Source organism: Etheostoma spectabile, chromosome 21 (genome assembly GCF_008692095.1).
Source record: "Etheostoma spectabile isolate EspeVRDwgs_2016 chromosome 21, UIUC_Espe_1.0, whole genome shotgun sequence".
Lineage (NCBI taxonomy): Eukaryota > Metazoa > Chordata > Actinopteri > Perciformes > Percidae > Etheostoma > Etheostoma spectabile.
The window spans coordinates 20,802,125-20,818,150 of NC_045753.1; the positions used below are offsets into that span (position 1 = coordinate 20,802,125).

The following is a 16,026-nucleotide window of genomic DNA, read 5'->3' on the forward strand; positions in this document are numbered from 1 at the left end:
TGTATGTTTCCTTTTCCCCAGTGGTCATTACATCAATCCATCCAAACAGCAAGCAGTGGAAAAAGGGAGAGCTGATCACACGTGTCCTGTTTAGCCGTCTCCTTCTAGCCCAACCTAGCCAGGGACAGAGTGTCTCAAAATGGAGACTTTGCAGCAGGATTGAATTTGGCCAGAGGAGATACCAACAAAGGTTTGATCAATACGGTTAGATTGCTTCTCCGCGATGCATCGAGCACACTAATGTAGCAAAAGCAAAACATGTAAACTAATTCAGCATGTTAGAGGCATTATATTCCGGCGTCAAGAAGGGTAATGTCACAATTTGCCTGTTAAATTCAGATGAAAGTTGTTGAATTCTCCACTGAGGTCTTGCTAATGATGTTCTCTTGGAACGGGTACAACTGGCAAATGATTATTGATTTCAACACTAGAGGAGGCTGGCTCCTTTACAGAATGATCTTGCGCCGGGTTGCAGTCTGTGAGTTTTTTTTAATTACATTCAAACATGCATATTAATTCAACAGCTTCACGCTTTTCAGTATAATACGAGCAAAATGTTCCATTTCTGATGAGCCATGTGACGCAGAGCCTTCCTGCTGCATGTGAAGAGGAGCATGTTGCAGCTCCATCGCACCACAGGCCTTTTTCATTTCATTATCTCTCACACTGCACAAGAGGTGAGAAGTGAAGAAAAGAAAGGGGTGAAAATGTAATTCCCAAAACTGATGACTGTTATACAGAATTACAAGAACAGAAAGACAAAGAGGCAGCATTAACTCTTAATATGCCCAGCCTTGGGCCAAACTAATAAAACCACAATTGAATCAGCTCTAAATAAATGATTGTGCTGCAGTTTAGTAGCATATCGTCTCCCTCACTGACAGCAAAGGATTTGATGGTACTATAAATCTTAGTAATCCCACAAGTTGAAATTGAAGGGCATTTCTCGGGGACAAATTCACACTGTTGCTTTACTTCCCTCACTCCTCGTCTCCCGAGGGTTTTTTTTTTTAGCAAACACTGAGCTCCACCCAGTGGAGACAAGAAGAATTGTAAAAAGAAAATAGCTGTTCAAAAAGTGTAAATGTAAAACAATCCATTATGTCAAAAATGTTTCTTAATGACATGATTTTATTTTGTTTCATGGTTAAATCAATGCCAACATACACTGCTACCCCCGCAAAAAGATGAACACAGTACATGTCAATATAACATTATATCACAGAATATGAATGGAATAATAAAATATCCTTCTCATGCATTTCCGAAAATAAGTCATTCCCCCCAGCAATTTTTTTATATTTATACATCCCTTTCATTCATTCATCATGAAGTAAATTAATGTGCATGTGACATACATGTCAATTTATTTATATTAAAATTTTATAATTTTATATATACTGCATGTGTTGGATGTAGCACAGTATCGACACACTGTGGCCACCGGACCAGGCACTAAAGACAATACTTCATTCTGCACCATGTGCCAAAAATTAAAGTAGATTGTGGTTTACTGATGAACACTCCTCCATGACTGTGACACTGACATTCAGTAGATCTATATTATTACAACCGTCAATATTAAACTTGTATTTGGTTGGGCCTACTGTTACAAACTCAGTTAATGGTGCCTTCCAGTGCAATCTTTCACTGTGGGAAATATACAGCTTGTGTCTTTTGTTGTAAGTTTTTGAGATAGGTTTGAGGTTTCATTATACATAACTTGAATTAAAAACATTATAAAATATTAGAGAATATTATACTGTTTTGAGAAGCAGACAAGCTGGTCATCAGTTCTTATTATGAAACTCTACTGTTTGAACTGTGCCGTTATACATTTAAATAAAAGTTACAGCCCAACTTGTAAACTGTGGCAATGTTTTCTTGCCAAATGAAATCTCTTCTGTTAAAAGTTGCTAAAGGAAATATTGAGGAAAAACGTGAGACAAATGAATACAATGCAGAAAACATTCATTTGCAAGTAAGTTAATTTACTGTAAGAGGGTGAATGAGCAATACTTATCATTCATACAAAATGTATATTACTTTGAAGAAATGTGCAAACAAAGCTTTAATAAAGGATGCCTTAACATGCTCTCTGATGCTGGCATTTGGAAAAATATACAGTTAGAAATATATACACATCCAAAAGTAGCACTTCTACATACTCATTGTGGGCATTAGCAAGAATCTGCTTGCATAGTTAAGTGCATGCATAAGCAAATTTATCATGCAACAACTGTCATAAGTACGTCAAAATCTCTTTTCTCAGTCTATGTCAGTGTGTTCAGTGTTCATCTACTCTGCAATGCAAGCTAAAGATGTGCACAAGCTGTGAAGTCACACATGAAGACGGAAGATGGTCTGACTCAAACATACCATAATGCTTTATGTACATGTATGGTGTGTTCAACGAAGGCATCCCGTCTGTCTTTGAATATGTGTGCGTATGGTGGCTTTTTACATTAACCCTGTGTTCATCTGAGAGGAATGTTTGGAGATGTCTGGCAGTCTAAAGAGGCTGATCCCCATGACGAACATGGGCATCGCAGTTTAAGTGTTGGCATCAGCAGCTGGAGGGCAGAGGTGGCGACGGGTGGGAGGTTGTCTGAGGGGTAGCAGGTCATTACTGGTAAATAAAATACAAACATTTAAGAACCATTACAAACTCACGTCTCCACACATTTAACACCAACGACACATGCTTCATCCCTGCGCTTTCTTCCCCTTCTGACTTCCGCAACATCTCCATTCTGCCTGCACAAAATACACTTCTTAAAGGCGGTCGCACAATTACTACATCAAGGAGCATATGTAAACAGCGCTTCAGGTTAAATAGGCTTAATTGTGTTTGACTTGAAATTACATTTTCAATGCTTAATATTATTTCATATTAAAATTGAATTATAAATTTACCAACAGCTGCAGGTATACAATTGAGATTAAATACTTCACTTTGATTATCTGAGGCACTGATGTTTGTCTACATATGGCTCTCAATATTGACAGAGAGCGGTACATTAAGATTTTTGGAAATCTTGTTGTGTTAAGAATTGCCAGTAAACTTCCTTTGGCGACTGAGAAGTCTGTGTTTGATGTATTTCAAAAGTTTCTTCCCACTATAATATCTGCTTTCCACATTGTGCAAAGTCACTTTTACTTTTCACCTCCTACTGAGATGCACTTCTCCCAACTACAGTATGCTACAGACAGGACAAAGCAATCGTTTCAATACATGTGCAGTCCATGCTTATTTACAATACAGTATAATATTTCTTAAAATCAATGCAATCCATACAAAGTGCTTTGTTAAAATCCAATCCTTTATAACTATTTAACAACGTGGACAGTAGGTGTCCAGTATGGCAGCTGGTATTCAGTAACCACTGAAGAGCTACGAGTGCTTTATAGATGTTAGTTTGATGGTTAAAACACTTCAGAGCTGCACTAGAGATTGTTATCAGGCCTTTAAAGGAAAGTCACTTGGCCCTGTGGCTAGTTTGTGTAGAGCTGATGGGGATCTTCCTGGACTGCATCGTCTTTTTAGCGGGCTCTTTCTTTGAAGGCTCTTTTGCATTGGTAGCGGACTTGCCGGTCGTTTCTGCTCCAGAAAGCTTGGACCTTGTGGAGGGCAGCAGTGAATGCTTAGCTGCAGTGGACACCTTAGAGGATTCCTTGTCTTTGGCTGTGGTCACATTAGTCTGGGTCTCTGATGCCACATTCTGGGCTTTCTTGTTCGCACCATTTGGGATTCCCTCTCTAGCTACATCGCCACCACCATCCTCTGGACTCGCGTTTGCCTCTCCCGCCCCTGCTTTCCCACTATCAGCTGATTTACGAGTCTCTTTGGGCCTCAGAGCAGTTTTGAAGAAGGATAAACCTTTGTCTTCTGTCTTACTGTTCCTACGAGGTCCTCTCGATGGCGGGGCTGCGCTTGCAGAGGAAACACCCACACTTGAGGACCGGAGACTAGCCATGGAGGAGCTACTGCTTGAGCTCCGGCCTGCCGTCCTGTTCTCCACAGCACGGCCCGGCCTGCCCTCTGCTCTACTAGCAGCACTCGACCTGGAGGGAGGCCCTCCGTGGTTAACCTTCTTCTCTGACACCACGGTAGTCCGTGAGGATTCCCGGCTAGTGCTCCTGTCTGCTGCTTTAGTCCTTCCTGAGGCTAAGCTTTTCTCGCCTCCCCCTTTGGGTGATGTCCTTCTCTGAGGGTGTGAGCTTTGTAATCCTGGAGAACCACTCTTCTTCTGTTGGCCAGAGTCAGGATGTAATACCTCCGAGGTTTGGGATGAGCCTTTCTTGCAGGGGGTTGCAGTTCTGGAAGAACCAGCCTTGCTAGTTTTAGGCAGCCCATCGCTTTTGTCCTTGGGGTTTGATGCTGATGCTCCTGTCTTGGTCTGTGTTCGAGATGGTAACTTGTCAACAAATGGGGATGCGGGAGACAGAGAGCTAGATGAAGTTGAGGAGGTGGCAGGGCGTTTCTTGGGACTCGCTGAGGTCCTTTTAACACTGCCGCTATCTGCAGCCCCATTTCTTTGTTTCGGGTCCTTTGCAGTTGCCCCGTGTCGAGGACTAAGCTGTTCAGCAGCAGTGACTACATTGTTGTTATCTCCAGCCTGGGTGGAGCTCCTCTGCTCAGCCTGTGCCACAGCCTTGGAGTGAACCTGCTCTATCAGCCTCTTACTGCCTGGATTACTATCCAAAGCTGCAAGGGTCGACTTGCCCCCTGAAGCTCTGTCTGGTTTAGGTGACCCAGTGCAGCAGGAGGCTGACAGCTTGGTATCAACCACCTCTCCTATCCGCTCCAGTGTGGTGGAGGAGGAGTGGGATTCCAGGGAGAAGCGTGAGGGAGAGTTAGAACGGAGTTGGAGTTTAGCAGAGTGGGACCAGGGTGGTTTAGTGATATTTTCACTGAGCACCAGTGGGCTGGCAATGGAAGACCTTGAGGAGAATGTTTGTCTTTGCATGCCTCTTACTGCTGGCCGGCTCGATAAGCCTGCATGGTAGAGAGATATGCATCAATATAAGAACATATCCCCATTTGTCATATAGGAAGCGTTAAATACAATTTAGTATTTGGGTGAGTCTATATTACCATCATCCTCGCTCCTTTCACCGGCAAACTCAGCAGACTCAGAGAGGGAGGCCAGTGAGGTACGTCTGGAGGATCCAGATGAGGCTTGGCTAGGTGGACGGCTGCCCATCAGCCGACTGATCCAGTGCTCACACAAAGAGGAACTGGTGGATCCTAAAGTCCCAAACAGACAGTGGTTGAACCAGGGGTTGATGCATAGACTGTTTCATAGACTGTTTAGGGTGAAGCCAAAACATCTGGATTGCCCCCTAGTGGCTGGCTCTAGTATAGGTCATAAATCCCACACCCTACCATGTTAGAGGATGGGACAAACGAAAAAATCTAAGTACACATCAAATACATTTTTCCCAAACATATTTTTTTGTCATTTTAGGTAGTTGTTATCACGTTGATGTTCATTCAAGTGTTTATTTTTCTGATACGTTTTCTGGTTATAATTAGATTGATGCTATAAAAACGGGGTGAAACGTCATAATTGACAGCTGTTATTGAATAACGTTGATCGGGTGAATGTTCTTTGATACCGCGGCTCCACACTACTGCGCGGACTCTAGCGCCAACAGTAGGAGATGGCAGTGCCCGTATACCAGATATTTTGGCTTCACTTTTGTACAGTGGTAGGAAGTGGAGACGGGTCGTCCATCTTCATATACAGTCTATGGGTTGTGTGTATTTATGTATATATTTAAAACATGTACATGAACATACAAGATTACCTCCCACAGAGCTGTTGGCAGACCAAGATGGAATTGTGGCACGTCTTTGATAAAACAAGATGTAACCGGTCTGCTTGCAGACCTCATCTTCAGGTATGGGCTGAACATCACTATCATCAAAGCAATACCACTGTCCATCTATGGAGTTTTTACAGTGAGCTACAGGACACAACACAATAACATTTTATTAATATCTTAGAAAGCTGTTTTTGAAAGGAAAATCAGTTGTGGTTGCTTTTTATGCTGCTTTGCTACCTGTGTAATGTCCCCCCTGCATGGTCCCATGATGGTTACACACTGCATACAAGTCGTAAAGGTAGTCCTCTGGATCACGGCCCATCCCATAAGGCCGTCTCCACGGTGACCAGTGGGAGGGGAGGCTCCAGCTGCTCTGGCTCCTCTTTACCATATGAGGTGCCATGTCCATGCCTGTGAGCGGGAACTTAACCATGTTCTGCATCTTCATTCGTCGATCCCCATCCTGAAGTCACGACACATTTATACCATTTAATTTAGACTTTTTTTTAAGTTCCTACACAGTAATATTAAAATGAATAATCTCTGTCTCTCACTTACTTTATATATATTTTCTTTGACTTTTAGAAATCTAAGCATTTTGGCACCTTTATTTACTAGACTATCTACATGAGTACCTGTCTAAAGCGTTTCAGATGAAGTATGAGGATGTCTGGCAGGGTCCACAGACTGAGCTTGATGCTGCCCTGCTGAAGCTGCTTACAGTGTGGACAACGCCACGCATCATCAGGAGCAAGCTGAAATGAATGTGAAGAAAAGTCACTAATTAAAAGTTAAAAACATTTCACCTGTTAACATATGCTTTTTTGTATAATAAAAGGTATGAACTGATTTCTTTAAACATTTCGTAAGCAATATAATATAGCAAAACAACAGTGGTAAAAAACTGTAATTGTACTGCCATCTACTGTTTGTAATTGTCTGCCCACACCACCCATGTCTGGCATCTTGACATCCCCACTGAAATCAAATAAATAGAAATATAACCCAACATCACATCCCTTACTCACGCAAAGCTGAATCTTAGCATGCAGTAAAGCAAAACACTTCTTTAATTCTAACACTCCTGCAGCCTTTATGACAACATGTCTCAGCCTACCTGTTCCTCTTTGGTGTAGAGTTGAAAGCACTGGGCAAGTGAGCAGGTCTGAGGCTGCAGGTGCTGCTCCTTTACCTGACGCACGCTTTCAGCATCTGGGATGTATTCATCCTCAGTCCTTTTGAACAGACTGCAGGGGCATACCACAAGTCACAGAGGGATCACACAGAACTTGAAAAGACATTTTACCACATGTATTTGTGTTAAAACACAGAGCTCTGAAAGGATACATCACACATCTGCCTGACCTGGCCTTAATTAAAGTGCGAGTGATTGTTGCTTCAGATGTCACTTACTAGTCTTTCGTCTCCTTGTCCCACTCAACAACAATTTTGACATGAGGCGGCCCTCCGGGACCGCAAGACTTGTATGCCCTTGTTGGTAAATAGATTGAGAGAAACACATATTTTTTTTTATTGTATCTCATGATAATTTTCTTAGAAGAAAATCTCTAAAACCCAGACAAGCTTTTATAAATCTCAGGAGATATATTAACATCAATACGACTGAAGAGTCAGCCTACATACTGAAGATCTTTCAATAACTTCAAGTGGATTGAACTCACTGCAGGGTTTATATAATGACTATGCGGCAACACTCCCCCCTTGTGATGATAAGTAAAATTACCTCTCCACAGAGGGATGGCAGAGCGGCTGCTCCTCCTGGGGCAAGAGGTATGTGATTCCAACCACTCCTACCACACGCAAAGTGAAGGGCCCTACCTACAGACGGTCAAGGGTAACATATTAAAATGTTATTAAAAGATTATTCAAATCAATGAGTATGTGATGTGGATGTACCTGCACAAAGACTCCAGGGCGCAAAAGATGCCGCATCTTCTCCAAGATCTCTTTCTGAAGTACATCCCATGTTACTGTACGCTCCAAATACAGAATAAACGGATTACCAAACCTGCCGGAATAACAAAAACAAAACATCAGTTTTACAGATTGCCCTGGGATAATAATGGAAACCTTTACAAGTGTTGTTTAATACCTGCGTCCTTGCTGTCCAGCGCAGGCTCTGTTACACACCAGCAGGACGATCTTCTCAGCCTGTCCACTATTCTTATTGGGACTCGGAGGTGGGGTTGTCGGCTCTTGTATTTGTGTGGATATCCTATTATTATCTGTGGCATACTTCAGGTTGTTCTGGTTGAGATTTGCATGTGGGCTCCCTATAATAAGCACATAAAAATGTAAAGTTACAAAAATTTAAAATGATACACAAACAGCAATCCAACATGCTGTTTGATTATTTGAGGATGATAATAGATAAATCAGTGTTTGGAAGAACATAAAAGGTAATTTATTCATAAAAGCTGTGATGAGTGCAGCTGTCTCCAGCATCTGACATCCAATCTGAGACAAGCCGCTCGGGGAGGTTGAACTATCCTCCACTGTGTGTGTGTGTGTGTGTGTGTGTGTGTGTGTGTGTGTGTGTGTGTGTGTGTGTGTGTGTGTGTGTGTGTGTGTGTGTGTGTGTGTGTGTGTGTGTGTGTGTGTGTGTGTGTGTGTGTGTGTGTGTGTGTGTCAGCTCCCCAAATAAAGCACATCTCTAATATTAGTCCATTTCTAATCTGATCTTGACTCCTAACAGCGTAATAAGACACAGAGCTAAACTTATTTCTCAGGGACAAAATCAGGATGTACTGTATGTACCACTTCGCTTGGAGCGGATCTGCTCCGGTCTGAATAGCTCAGGTGTCTCAAAGGCAAAGATGGAGTCACTCTCCTGAATGATCTCAAGATCGTCGTCGTCGTCGCAGAAGGAACGGTGAAAGCCGTCAAAGTACATTTCAGTGAGGACGATCTGAGCAGAGATGGGAAACAAAAGCAGGGTTTGCATTTGGATTCAATCATTTGATGAAAATTTGAAAAAGAGGTAGGGACAAAAAATTGGTGTTTCCAAATATCAAAAGAGACTGTATGTTCTAAAATACACTACATACGGTATATATGGATATTTATAGACCACTGATAATTAAAGGCTTCTCTTCTACTATGAGATAAATCAAATACAAACTTGACCATCAACTTCTCTCACATCTGACTGAAAACACTCCTTCGCCATCCAGTTTCTTCAAACTAGCACACCCTATCTTTCATCCACTCAACTGTGATACATTAACGGTCCTGAAAAAAGGAAGTTTCCTGATAAGACAGCACCTGTTGGGCAGGGATTTTGGTCTCTTGGGCCACAGCTTGTCTCAGCCTGGACACGGTGCCAGAAAGCGGCACCGCCACCCCGACTCTCATGCAGTGGGAGCACTTTCCTTGGTACACCACTGTCACATACAGGGGCCTGCAACACAGAAAGACGGGAATTAATTGGCTGTTTCCTTACAACAACTGGACTGATGTTGCAAACATCTTCTAATTTTAACTTCCTCCTGTCAGATCTTTCATGGCGTTTGTCAAAGCTGGGTTTGACACTTCTTTTAATGCTGGGTTCAGCCTGGGTCTTGTCACGTTGCATTTTTTGGATACAGGGACTTTTTTTTGCCTGATAGATGTTGCCTTACTCAAAAACAAGATGCCGAGTTATCTTACCGTGTGTGAGGTACCGGAATTGGCAGTGAGATGCAGAGGAAAGGATCAAAGGTGTTGCTCTGTTTCTGGCAGTGAGGACAGGTCAGAGAGGACCTACACAGAGACATAGCAAGAATAATTACAGTCAGCTAGAATATTTTGATTATGTATCATTAGAAAGAAATGTATTTTTTGGGATATATGCCTATTCACTTTCTTGCCGAGAGCTGAATGAGAGCATTGATACCACTCTTGTTGGAATGAGCTTGTAATGATCTTCTTTTCTCAACTCTCCGCAAGAAAGAAAAAAAGTGTACTTTGCAAAATATGGAACTGTTCCTTTCAAATTAGTGAACATACACATCCAGAAACAGGGTGTTCAGCATGATCTGTACAGTTTGCTGTTTGGGCATAAGAGAGCATAAAGATGCAATATTACCAGTGTATCATTTTAAACATCAGTGCTATACAGTATATTACAGTAATGAATAATACAGTTAGATAAAATCAGAAACAAGAACTTTATATTCCTGGAGTTTAAACTTGTTATCACCGTTTCCCTTTGTCAATGCAATCGCTTCAAGTTCTGTACTTAGGTCACGCAAAGACACCCGAGCAAGTTGTGTTCTCTGAAGAAGGTCGTGGGTTATGGTCAAAAGCTCTACAGAAGAAACTAGTAAGGGAACCTTAAATAGGAATATTTCATCACAAAAGTTGTGTGTTATGTGTTGTGTGGCATACGTCAAAATAGAGGATGGTATGAACTCCTCATTGATTTTCGGTCAATATGAATGTGAGCTAGTAGTAAATTTTGGTAGTTGGTATAAACAGGTTATATACCAGCAATTGACAGTTTCACCTGTATTGTGCCTGAAACAACTCTTGTACAAAAGATCCAGGTGCTGGTAGTGGAGATCCTTCAGGGGCATTTTCCTCTTCTCCTGGAGGCTGGGAAAACAACAGAACAATTATTTGGCAAACAGGTACGGTAAAATGCATGTTATATACAGCGATGTAGTCAAATGTACTGCAGTGGGTATACTGTACTGTATATGTATATATGGGCCAGAATGGGACATTGGGGGGTCAGGGTGACCTCCACCAGGAACATTTTGATCGTCAAAGACTTAATTTCTTGCATTCTGATAAACATTTAGGAAGCAATTTACTATGGAAATAGGCCTACCTTTATTTAGCCTATGCAAAAATAAAAAAATGATAATAAAAGATGACAATTCTAAATATAATAGAAAGTATGTTGTTGCGTGTCATTGAGCATTTTTAACTGGGTATATGGAAATCCAGGAGCTTTCTTAGTGGGTATATTGCGTATACCTGTGTATGTGGCGTACACCACTGGTTATATAACAGCGGCAGTCACCGGTAGTACAATTTATATATATCATAACATTCAGTTTACTTCAATATTGATCAGTTGGGAATTACAAAAGGGTTAACATCCTTCAAAACATAAAATCATTATTCAGATATTCACATAATATTGAATATAAGGTGCTCTGTACTGAGAAAGCGGTGTTCTAAGTTGCTGGTTACCTTCCTGGGGGGTCTGATGTCAGGGTGGATGATATGGTTGAGGTCTTCGTGAACTCTATCCAGCAACCAGAGAAGAAATTCCTGGGCGTCGTGCTGGGAGTTACCCTTGAACTGAAGAGCGCTCTTGGAAACCACATTCTGTAGCAGGACAAACAAATGATTGGTTTAAGTGGACTGGTCCTAAAACAGAAATGGTTTTGTCATTATTACTGTCTCGTCATAAAATATTCAGCATGTTTAACCAGGAGGATGATCAGCACAACCCTAAAGGTCAGCAGAGATGCGAGTGATGGTGAGTCATAGGCGCAGAAAAGCTTTTCAAAATTCGGGACACAGGCTGAAAAATCAACATTAGATTAGATTAGATTATACTTTATTTATCCCACGACGGGGAAATTCTGTCGTTACAAGTAGCAGCATAGCAGCAACAGCAAAAAACAGAAAAACAAAACAATAACACACAAACAAGTAAGCACGAAAGAAATACAAGGCAAGAAATACAAGGCAAGAAATACAGGCAAGAAATAGACAATGAAAATATGGTAGACTGAGTAAGTAAAATGCCGTCGTTAAAGTGACGTAAAAAATTAAGTTAAGTTGAATGTGTAATTAGAGCAAAGAAGCAAGAGTCGGTAGCATAATTAATTATATAACCTGAGACCATAAATATTGAAAAGTAAGTACTTGTATAAAATAATATAAATACCAATATTAAAGTAAACAGAAAGTGTGTGATGTAGATGGGAGAAAAACAGGAACAGAAACTACAACACTATCGGTAGAGCAGGTGTTGTAGAGTCTGACAGCGGCCGGGATGAAGGACCTGCGGTACCTCTCCTTCTACACCGTGGGTGAATCAGTCTACTGCTGAAGGAGCTGCTCAGGGACCACAGTGTCATGTGGGGGTGAGAGGTGTGTCCATGTAGGATGTCAGCTTGGCTAATCCTCCTCTCCCCTACTTCCTCTATGGGGTCCAGAGGACAGTCCAGGACAGCGCGCTCCGGATCAGTCTATTGAGTCTGCTCTGTCCCGGTCCGAGCGCCCCCCCTCCAGCAGACCACAGCGTAGAGGATGGCAGAGGCCACCACAGAGTCATAGAAGGTCCTGAGGAGAGTCCTACACACTCCACAGGACCTGAGTCTCCTCAGCAGATGGAGGCGACTCTGGCCCTTCTTGTAGAGAACATCTTAACCTCACTGACAATTAGCTATCCGAGATGACAACAGTGTTTACTCTACAGCACCACCCAGTGAAGTCACCTCCACTGGCTATCAAATGTCACGCTAGGGCAAAGATATGAGGGGACTGTGCGCTGTGTGCCTTTCCCAGCCTTTACCCACCAGATGTTCTTTTTTCATTTTGAAGGCATTACCAATGCGGCCTCAGCCTTTTGTACTAGATGTGGTTCACATAAATTACTAGCCTTCCTTCTGTGGCTTGGCTACAGAGGTTTGTTAGCCTTAGTATACTGCTCTGATTATTAGGGGTGGGAATCTGCTCAGGTCCCCAAAAGGAAACTTTTTCAACATCTGTTCTACCTAAAAAGATTAGTTTCTCTGTTTGTTCATCTCAATTAAATTGTATTGCTGCAAAATGGAATTGTAAAGCAGACAATCTGACCAACACATGGAAGAATAGATTGATACTCGGTGAGTGTATCGATACAGTCTTGCCACGGAAAATATTGCGATAGAATGCTGTAGTATGCTGTTTTGATTATTTCCCCCATCCCTACTGATTTTGTGTCAATTTTAAGGTGAACAAACAATTAAGAGATTTAGGCAGAGAGTGAAATGGTGACTAAATATTAACTACACATTATTATAAATATCTGTATCTCGTGTAAACAGCACACCTTTAAATAAACAGTGTGTCCTATGAATGGCAATGCTTTCTCAAGGTTCTGGTGAAATAAAGGAAAGTGACAATAAAATGTAAAAGTAATAATTGTAATGTCAAAATATTGATGATGCTCACAATATTTGTAACAATACAAATATAATTTGAAAAACAAATCCGGCTCTTAAACAGCCACAGTAACTAGTAATTCCGTTCAAATCAGTTTCTCATGTAATATCCCTACAATATAAATCTACATGATAAATTTAAAATAAAATCTATTAATTGTATCAACTTTTGTTTTCAGGTACCTTGTGTTGTTTACAGACTCCCACCATTTGTTGGATTTGTTTCTCCATCAATCACATCATCAAACTAAGCATTGCATTTCACAAATGGTGAATGTCTCTTGCCATCATCTATGAGAGTTTGTGCCGATCGTACTCTGTGGCAGTTCGGTGTACAACAACAAAATCCTCAAACCAATTGCTTCTGGGAGAAAATGAGACACAGCGGATGATTCACCTGTGTTATTCCTACGGATGTCTTCCTAATGACTTTCATGTGCTCTCAGTTTAGGCTCACATAGTTGGAAAGAGGCGCAAAACCAAAAGCAAAAAGTGTGCATGCTAAGATGTGATGTACACTGACGACAAACATAACATCCCTAAAGGTCAATTAGCTGCACTTAAGCTGGAGATGTACAAGTTGGGAAGCAAAATAACAATTTTGACAAAAGAGTTTGAGCATGAGCATTCAAACTTTCAAGTTATTAAAAGAGAAAGTCTACTGACTTTGACTTTATTTCTACAGCAACATATATAATGGCTAGAATATGTTTACACACCTATGCTAAAGTTGATTAAAAAGAGGAATAAAAAAACATATTGATTTTTAAAAGCCAGTTATTTCATGGATCCAGGATACTATGCATCCTGACCAAGTTCCCCTAGGGGTGTGTATACTTATGCCCCTGTATTTTAAGGAAGAATGTTTATTTATGTACAATACATCATTCATTCACAATATTGGTGAAGAAAATTGGTGTGCTTAAAAGATTGGATTTTCCTAAATTTTTTGTATTAAGGCATTAAGATCAATTTCCAAAAGATGTTTTTTTATTCCTCTTTTTAATCAACTTTAGCATGGGTGTGTAAGCCTATTCAAGCCACTGTATAAGGTATGATGCTATTAAAAAGCAACCAAAAAAAACAAAAAAAAATTACATTAAAAAAAATATATATTGCCAGAATTCCTCATTTATCACAAATGAAATGCTACATTGTCCAACTATTGTTAATGTAAAGTGCCTGATAGTCTGGGTTTGAACATTTTTCCTCCAATGAGTTACAGATTCAAGGCCTCTCACTCGGGATAGAACAATCTCTATCCAATCAGACAGTTTGTACTGTAGATGGCAACCAAGGTAGAAAAAAGTGGACAGAAATAGTACCACTGTCAAGAATAAGCAATGTGTTGTAACAATTTAAATCGTCTCGGTTATTTTGAACTTTTGAAAGAAAGAAATAGGTTATCAGACAGAAAAACACATAAAAATAAAGTGTCCCTGTTGAAAAAGAACAAACCTTTGTGGTTGTGACAGGCGAACCAACCATGAGGTGAAATGATGAGAAAGAAAAGGAGGCTGCAACAAAAGCTGATAAGTGTGGACCAGACAATAAAGCAGTTCCAAAAACAGATGAGTTTTATTACAGCTCAGATCTAGGACTCAGCTGACTGGCTAAAACAGCCTTTTGAAGGAAGCAGTGTTAGTCCAAAACGCTGACTTTGCCTGTTCCATTAGAATGTATTCTCCTATAAAAAATGCTCATGGTAAGCGCAAATATTACATGAACTGATACTAAAACTGTGAGCTGTGATGGAATCTGATTCTTGACTAAAGAAGAGACCTTTCTGCAATTATTCTGACAAATGAAGGTATTTTATATAGACTCACATTCATATTTTCCATACTAACCAGTGGGCCCAAAGCATCTGCATCTGGTATTATAGATGTCAGTATTGACAGAGAATAGGAAGTTATTTTTTTATTTCCCATCGGTGATATGAAAAGTAGGATTGCGTAGCACAGTAGACTCAGATGCTATTGATCCAACTTGTCATGTATTGTCCTTAATGGTACAAGCGGTGCAAACTGGGGCTGAGGGGCTATTTAATAGGGCCATTTGGAATCCTAACAGGGACTGTATGCTTCTTTTAAGGATAACACAGACCAAACCAAAAAGCTTGGCCTCCTGATGACAAACAGCAAAACAACAAAGTTATTAAGTTGAGAAGACCGTATCCTCACCTGACATCTCAGTTGGTTTGTTATTAAGATCCTCTTTAAGTATTAAAATAAATCAGGGGCACTGAAGGTATCTGGAAACTTAATCCTAAGCAGGATCAAGTTTGGGTCATATGCACTAAATATCAAGCCTCTCTGTAACCATATACAGTCTATGCTACAGTGTGTCTGTTGTTAAATGTATTACACTTTTGAACCAAATTAATCAAATAACATTCTTCAGACTTACAGTAAGGAGCCCTGCATGATGCACAGCCTACCTTGAAGTCTCTGCTGTGCTGAGGTGTGTACTCGAAGGTCCACAGAGCCCGAACCAGACCGGACAGCTGCTCGGTCACCTCCCCTGCCTCGTGCTGGCTGCCCTTCTTCTGCACCAGCAGTCCGTTGGACTTGGACTTGTCGTTACTGCTGGTCGTCTCTGCCCCTTTAAACTGCTCCAAAGCCAGGTACTCGGCAAAGAGCTCCGTGTTGCTCAGGCACTGTAAGATAGCGTTCATGAAGCAGGTGTTGCCGTGGTTCTTGAGTCCGGCGACACCCGGCACCTTGTCCCCGAAAGGGAACCCCCCGCAGTCGCTGTCGTCGGACGGGACTGACCCTCCGGTGGTGGTCGGGATCACCGTTGCGTCGTCCTTGTCATCGTCGGCGGCCTGCTCGTCGGTACCGAAATGAGACAGAGTCGACAGAGTCCGGAGAACTCTGTTCATAAAGCTCCCGACGGAGCGGACAGAGCTTCTCCGGAAGAGTTTTTTACTGAAGGATTTCTTCTCCTTGTTACTGACAACTTTCGACATGGTCGGTCTGATGGCTTTCCTCGCTTTTTTACGTCTTATTTCCAGAAAGTGCCC

General features: G+C 41.4%; 1 protein-coding gene across 2 annotated transcripts; it reads right to left on the minus strand.

Moving 5' to 3' along the window:
* Positions 1-1,099: 1,099 nt before the first annotated feature.
* On the minus strand, positions 1,100-16,020 carry LOC116670986 (ubiquitin carboxyl-terminal hydrolase 31). Of its 2 annotated transcripts, none has more exons than XM_032501796.1 (16): positions 15,442-16,020; positions 11,035-11,172; positions 10,340-10,428; positions 9,502-9,594; positions 9,118-9,253; positions 8,611-8,761; positions 7,946-8,126; positions 7,750-7,861; positions 7,577-7,671; positions 7,246-7,323; positions 6,950-7,079; positions 6,468-6,587; positions 6,070-6,295; positions 5,815-5,973; positions 5,099-5,251; positions 1,100-4,999 (listed from the first exon to the last, which is right to left on the minus strand). In XM_032501796.1, exons 1-16 carry the CDS (start codon positions 15,970-15,972, stop codon positions 3,480-3,482), a joined length of 3,912 nt encoding a protein of 1,303 aa, XP_032357687.1. In that variant the 5' UTR covers positions 15,973-16,020; the 3' UTR covers positions 1,100-3,479. The 2 variants fall into 2 exon arrangements, with proteins under 2 accessions (XP_032357687.1, XP_032357686.1); XM_032501795.1 differs by having other exon boundaries at positions 1,100-5,002.
* Positions 16,021-16,026: the final 6 nt, after the last annotated feature.

What these genes read in the sequence shown, in the direction of transcription:
- LOC116670986 (XM_032501795.1), bottom strand. Translation starts at nt 15,972, where the DNA reads ATGTCGAAAGTTGTCAGTAACAAGGAGAAGAAATCCTTCAGTAAAAAA. An exon ending in AGCACAGCAGAGACTTCAAG is followed by an intron (nt 11,173 to 15,441) that starts GTAGGCTGTGCA and finishes GTCCTGCTACAG; the next exon opens with AATGTGGTTTCCAAGAGCGC. An exon ending in TGCCAACAGCTCTGTGGGAG is followed by an intron (nt 5,252 to 5,814) that starts GTAATCTTGTAT and finishes TTGGGACTTTAG; the next exon opens with GATCCACCAGTTCCTCTTTG.